Source organism: Sus scrofa, chromosome 5 (assembly GCF_054392235.1).
Source record: "Sus scrofa isolate SSC_HxYL_T2T_F1_AM1 chromosome 5, Sscrofa_HxYL_maternal_Yorkshire_Landrace_v2.0, whole genome shotgun sequence".
Lineage (NCBI taxonomy): Eukaryota > Metazoa > Chordata > Mammalia > Artiodactyla > Suidae > Sus > Sus scrofa.
Genome location: NC_139387.1, coordinates 74,369,217 through 74,375,828, shown reverse-complemented (window position 1 = coordinate 74,375,828; position 6,612 = coordinate 74,369,217). Strand labels below are relative to the sequence as shown.

Sequence of the window (6,612 nt, the reverse complement as noted above, 5' to 3'; positions counted from 1 at the left end):
TATGTTAATTATGTTAACATAATAAGGAACAAAACAGCAGATTAAAAGAGATACCATGTAAGGTCAGATAAAATGACCGGTTTTGATACAGAAATGTCACTGTGGACTCAGGATTTCTAGTTCCTAGGTCTATCCATCAAAATGGCTGAGAACAGTGATAACCCAGGAGCACTCTGAACACCCCCACTCCCAGCTGTTGGTCTCTAAATTCCAGTCCCCATTTGAAGAAACCACGGCCCTTGCTGAAACGCAAGGTTCCAAGTCTAGGGCAAAAAGCGTAAAATTAGCCTGGGACATTTTTGCGCCGAAAGCAGGGGAGCATCCAGGGCTGAGGCCACGTCAGAGGGACCAGAGCAGCACGAGGGGTGCCCACAGGCCAAGTCTGAGATGATCTGAGCAGCAAAAAATGACTATAATTGATCTTCATACACAAGTGAATAAAAACCCACGTCTGCCCACAAGAGAGAAAAATAATACAGCTACAGGGGTGATTCTAACAGGCAGCTCAGGCTGGGAACCTCTGAGAGCTTGAGAAGGCTGAAGAGCTTCTGCCTTTCAGCCAAGTCAGTCCTGTTCTAAGATGCACCCTAAGGAGGTAACCGCCGTGCAGACGTGGTTGTATCCACCACTCTATTTAACACAGAAGAACTGCAAGTGGCCGAGATACCTAATGAAAGAAGAGCAGCCATATCTAACATAATCATGGGATAATATGCAGCCAGAGTTGAGCGGAATAAGTGCATATTTGCTGACAAAGAAAAATATTTAAGATGTTTTGCTAATTGAAAAAAGCGAATTTTGTAACAGCAACATGTAGAGAAACAATTTTTGTTTTTAAAATACGTATGTTTGTAAAAATTATGCATACAAAAATTATAATGATATGTACTGAAGTGAATCTTTTGCTGCTGGAATTATGATTTTTTTTTCCTGTTTTTGCTTGTCTCTGCTTTTCACAATGAAAATACCACATTTCCCTAAGTATGTATATTAAATTTCTAAAAGATAGAGGGGGTTGTGTCTGTGGTGGGTACAGGAAGGGAAGAGCACTCCATCCTGGGTCTGAAACTCCAGAACTGCTTTCTCTAGAGAAGCAACTACAGAAACACCAGAGCAGGGCAGTGCCCGTCCACCCCTGGGCCCCAGCCCAGGCCACGAGGCAGTACAGCTGTGCCACCTGCTGGACGCTGCTTGGCCTGCTCAAACCAATCCCCTTCTGGTTGGGGGACCCACGGGATGGGGAAGAGGCCGTGTCCTTACCGGCTGCATGGTGCCCCCCGCGATGACCACTGCCCGGCATTCCTTCACCACCTGGGCAAAGTGCACGGCTGGATTCAGGAGCAAGAATTTGAGGCTGCTCTGACTGAGGCTGCCTGGAAAAAAGAAAAAAGACAGCTGTAGGGAGAAGGGCGGGTACAGGCCCAACAAGACCTGCATCCCTCTGAGGCACAGGTCCAGTTGGGTCCATGCAGGAGACCTAAGAAATGCCACTTTCTCTTAAATTAGACCTATTTCATCCCCAGGGCAACCCTAACTAGAAATCATCTCTCTTTTCTTCCTAAACTGAGGTTTAGGAACAAAATGACTCAAGTCCCACACTCATAGGTGATAGAACCGCAGCTCGATCTTCACCATCGGCCACGAGGCTTCTCCCACCCAAGCTTTTCCACTGGGCTACTAGCCTGAGATAAGCCAGCACCTGGCCCTCTGTGCCCCTCCTCCCCATCACCACCACCAGTGCAGGTCACAGGCAGGCAGTTTCCACCCGTTTCCTCGTCCTAACCCAGCAAGGTGCCCGATGGAGGTACAGTAGCCCGCTCCAGGCCGGCCCCTCCAGGGTTACCTTGGCGGCTCAGAATGACCCTGCCGTCCTGGTTGGCAGTGGTGAGAGCGGCAAGGAAGCCCTCGATGTGCATCAACGGGGAGGCAGGCCGAGGCGCCCCGGCCTCCTCCTCTTCCACAGGGGCTGCAGGAGCTGCACAGGGCAGAGGGAAGAAGAGGGCCTGGGTCCCTGGACAGTGGGGGCTCCACCCTCCTCAGGGGAGACCACGCAGGAGGAGACCTGCCCAGGTTCCCCTTTCCAACTCACCCTCAGTCACCCCAGGCTGCAGACTCTGTAGGAAGTGCTGGAAGCCAGCCAGTCTGGGCTGTTCCCTGGGGGACGCCAGGACCGCTCCATACCGTTCTGTGAAGCCGAGGAGCTGGGATGGACGAGAGCAGCCAGCATGAGAGGGAGCCGGATGGCCGCTGCCCACCCCCGGCCAGCTGGCCTGCAGCAAGCATGGGGTTTCCCACAGGGTGAGACCGAGAAAGGCAGGGGCTGCTGGACCCCTGGGCCTGGCCCAAAGAGAGCGAGGTACCTTTCTGCTGATCATGCTCTTTTCACAGTAGCGCTGAACCTGTAAAACCAAACCCAGCCTTAGGTGCTGTGAAAGCTGACCCATCTGGAAAAAGCCACCTTTCAAATCCCAGAGCACGGTCCACTGCCACCCCCCAGGGGCTGGAAGCCTCCTTCTGAAGGCCCCTCTGCCACTTTGCCCCACTGAGCACATGCACGCACACGCACACACATCCCCCCGCACAGGCTCCCCTTTAAAGGTGCCTGGTTGATGGTCACGCTTTCCTCCAATGTGACAGCAAAGCTGGACCTTGAGGATTAAGAGGTGGTTTTTTAAAATCCTATGAGCAAAGGAGGGCAGGCTGGGGCGCACGCAGGGAGGCACGTGGAGGAGCTTGCCTGTGTGCACGACGTGTGCGGCTTGGAAAGCGACAGGGTGTTTGGAGCCTCTAAAGACCTCTCAACGGAGGCTGCCTTCCATTAAGATTCACCTGACTGGGGAGTTCCCGTCGTGGCTCAGTGGTTAACAAATCCGACTAGGAACCATGAGGTTGCGGGTTCGGTCCCTGCCCTTGCTCAGTGGGTTAACGATCCGGCGTTGCCGTGAGCTGTGGTGTAGGTCGCAGACGTGGCTCGGATCCCGTGTTGCTGTGGCTCTGGCGTAGGCCAGTGGCTACAGCTCTGATTCAACCCCTAGCATGGGAACCTCCATGTGCCGCAGGAGCAGCCCAAAGAAATAGCAAAAAGACACACACACACACAAAAAAAGATTCACCTGACTGGAGTTTGTGAAGGACACACAAGGGAGATTAGGGGGTCAAGGGGCCAGAAGGAGGGCGAGCCAAGAGCCTGCTCTCAGCAGCAGCCGTGCGAATGAGGGCGCCCTTAACGCAAGAGCAGTTCCAGAGCCGACAGCCGCATGGATGCGAGACGAGGGCAGAAAGGAATCGAAGGCTACTTGGCCTGCGGCCCGCCTGACGGGTGATGGTGGTGACCAGGCCAGGGGCAGCTGGCGTGAAGGGAAGCCGGGGGATGGAGGAGAGCGGGCCCCGAGTCCGGGTGGCTCCGCCGTGCACCACCAGCTCACTGTGTATGGCAGGGCCTGCTAAGACATCTTCCTGAGGCAGGAAGCTGGCTTCCACCGCTTTCAAATGACACAACACCTCCTGCTTGGAGTCACAGGACCTGCCCGCAGCCTTAGCCACCATCATTGCTCTTAACTGTTAGCAAACCAGAGTCTCTAAGGCTGTCAGTCACTCGGCCCCTCCCGAGGGAGTCGCCCTGGCCATGTCCTTGCCCACCTCAGCCCGCCAGCAAGGCCAGGCTCACAAAGTCATCCCTGCTCTGCCCCGAGCCTGGGAGACTGTGCGGAGGAAAGACGGAGGAAGGCAGAAGGCACCTGCGGGCAACCTGATTACCAACTGCAAAAAGCACCCTTCTCACCAACCCTGCGACCCTTGACCCTAGACTGAAGACTGGCCTCTCCTCTGACATGGTGCTGAGTTTAAGGGCTAAGTGACTGCGTGGGCCTCTAGGCTGCGTGGACACAGAGGGATTTACTTTCTATTCCTTCCGTGGTCTCAGCAGCGTCCTGCCCTCACAGGTGGTGATCAGAACAAGGAACCTGGACGGGCCGGCAGGCGGATGAAAACCTCTACCTTGAACAAGTTGATGTTGTCGATCTGGCTCTGGAAGAGGAAGTCGTTGATGGTCTTCAGCTCCGTCCCTAGGGGCAAAAAGGCCAAGGGCCCGGAGTCTTCGGAGGCCGCGGCCTTCAGTCCCAGAGGGAGGCTCAGAATCGCTCAGACCCACTCTTACCTGCCTGCGAGAGGCTCTGGGTATTGGGGTTTTGCTTAACGTTCCCTACAAAAGAGAACCAAACAGGTCAGATGGGGCCGGGGGAGGGGATACTCTGGTCCCATCTCCTCACCCTGGCTCCGTAGTCATTGAGTTAAGAACATTCCTGTCTGAAGCAATCTTTTGCTATTTACAGGAGAGGCAGGAGGTCCCAGTCTCAAGGTCTTTGTGTTTGCACGCACAGTCCAAGCTGTCATCCTTTTCGCATCTCCTCCTAGGACGTGGGGACAGGGCCACCCCACTCCACGCAGGAGCCAGCAGGTGATGCCCAGGCAGCACAATGACAGCAGAGTGGCAGACACCAAGTGAAGGGCGCCAGCTTGAGACAGAGCCCACGGGAGCCCCGCTGCTTTTCTGCACTTCAGCTGCTCTGAAAACCCTTAGCAGGGCTGCCGCACAGCAATGGGAAGGGCATGGGGCCCAGACTCGGAGGGTCACATGCCTGTGCTGCTTTCCTCCCAGGGGCACCCAAGGCCCAGCACCGTGACATGGAACATCATACACACTTATGTGACAAGAGATTATCGTTGCCACCTAAGGAATAGGGCCTGGCAAAATAAACCAGGCTTCCAAGAAAAAGATTTAAGGTCAGACAAATGAGATTTCCTAAATTAATGACCAAGACAATTCCTGAGACATGGAAAACCCAGGGGTCCTGCCAGGCACCCGCGGCTGCCCCTCACCGCCCAGCACGGCCACGAACTTCTCCAGCAGATACAGGATCTGTTTGATGTACATCAGGTTCTTGGCCTTCAAGCGCTTCCTGCAGAGAGGCCAGCGGGCATCAGTGGGAGCACCCCAACAGCACCCCAACGGCCCAGGCCTTCCTGTCTGCTGCCTTTCCCCCGGTCACCAGCTACACACTCTCCCAGAAGAAAGGCTGGCTATGGCCATGGCCTCCACAGCCACTGCTGCGTCCTGAGACCCTCAGCCTAGGGGGGTGCACGCCCAATGAACCAGGAGGTAAAGACATGCTCACCACTGCACTCGGCCGGGCCAGAAACGCCACCCTGGTGCCTCCTCTCACAGGCTGACCTCGGGGCACAAAGCTGAGCACCCCCCACCCCCCAGGAGGCAGTGCTCACCCATATCGTTCCATGTACTGGAGCAGCTGGGAATGGGCCTGGCAGAGCTGGGAGGAGAGAGCACAGGTGTGATGGCAGGCCAGCCTGGGGCGAACGGCCTGGGGCTGGGCCAGTGCCAGTCCAGATCACATCTGCAAGGTGCCAGCCCAGGCACAGGAGCAGGGTGAAGGGTGGGCTGCTGCAGACAAAGGTGTGAGTTTTAAAGGCCTGAGGCTGGTGGGAGCCAAGAGGAGAAGGCAGGCAGCTCCTGCTGCAGCATCCACGTGGGTCAGAGAAAAAGCAAGGCAAAGACTCTTGCAGGTCAGAAGTGTCCCTGCTGGTTTTCCCTGAGTTGGTAAAGAACGCTGTCTACTAAGACAGGGTTCAAGGCAACCGTCACACCCTGGCCCAGGGCGACCAGCACTGGTCAGTCCAGGAAGTGGGATGTGGTATGTGGTTGAAGGTCGGAAACCAGTAGTCAACTCCCAGGTCACACATTAGCTGTGTGACCCCGGGCTCGGGGCTCCAACCTCTCTTGACCTCTGAGTTCTCCAAGTAAAACAGAACACTGGCCTGACGCAGTCAGCACGCGGTACGGGCACGTGACAGGCAGTAAGTACACCGTGGCTTTCAGAAACCTCAAGCATCCTTCAGGGCAGTGTCAACAACATACAAAGGTGTGAGGAGTTCTGCTTCTCATCCCCTACTGGGTCACAGATCTAGTCGGCCCTGCCCTGGGCGGGACGGGGGATGACACAGGCTGCTGCAGAGCAAGCCCAGTGCCCACTGCTGGGCCAGCCCCAGCCCTGAGTCCCGCAGGGGAGATGGTCCGCCCTCTGCCCACGGCAGCCCTGCCCAGCAAGGCAGGCCAACCCACCTGGGAACCGCTGACTTCCACGCTGTGGATGCCCGTGATGGTGTCCATCAGGTTGTGGGCCTCGTCGACGAGCACCACCTGGCCCTGTAGCCGGATCCCCGCGGCCTGCCGTGTGGCCGCGTGCAGCACCATCTGGTAGGGCAGCACCACCAGCTGGGGGGACGAGAGGTGGCCTGAGCGGCACTGGGACCCCTCCCACAGGGCGCCTGCCCAGCTCTCCCCACCGGCCCGGTGTGAATGGTTTATTTCCTGCGCGGAGCCTGTGTGGGGACACTGTGGAGAGAGCTGCAGCAGCACACCAAGCTGTTCCTAGAACCTTGCCCTAAAAGTTTACCTGGACACTGGGTACGAAACAGATAAAACTAGAGCCGAGCAACAGAACCAAGAAGGAGCAGGGGCCTGGAACCCCTGCTCTGTGCCCCCTCTGAGCCCCTGAGGCACCAAGGCTGATGCACCAGAAAGCAGCCCTGGCTTCT

At 56.4% G+C, this 6,612-nt stretch overlaps 1 protein-coding gene across 50 annotated transcripts in view; it reads right to left on the bottom strand.

The window, feature by feature from the left end:
- The window catches only part of DDX11 (DEAD/H-box helicase 11), a 36,621-nt gene that overhangs the window by 5,493 nt on the left and 24,516 nt on the right, over nucleotides 1-6,612 (bottom strand). For all 50 annotated transcript variants that reach the window (XR_014803975.1, XR_014803959.1, XR_014803965.1 and 47 more), the window contains 9 exons: nucleotides 6,137-6,289; nucleotides 5,281-5,327; nucleotides 4,879-4,958; nucleotides 4,157-4,201; nucleotides 3,997-4,064; nucleotides 2,361-2,399; nucleotides 2,090-2,201; nucleotides 1,844-1,975; nucleotides 1,261-1,373 (listed from right to left, as the gene is read on the bottom strand). Coding sequence is in view for 28 of the 50 variants with exons in the window: in XM_084956954.1 (XP_084813080.1) it covers nucleotides 1,261-1,373; nucleotides 1,844-1,975; nucleotides 2,090-2,201; nucleotides 2,361-2,399; nucleotides 3,997-4,064; nucleotides 4,157-4,201; nucleotides 4,879-4,958; nucleotides 5,281-5,327; nucleotides 6,137-6,289 (789 nt within the window). In the remaining 22 variants the exon portion in view is untranslated. The remainder of the gene's footprint in view (nucleotides 1-1,260; nucleotides 1,374-1,843; nucleotides 1,976-2,089; nucleotides 2,202-2,360; nucleotides 2,400-3,996; nucleotides 4,065-4,156; nucleotides 4,202-4,878; nucleotides 4,959-5,280; nucleotides 5,328-6,136; nucleotides 6,290-6,612) is intronic.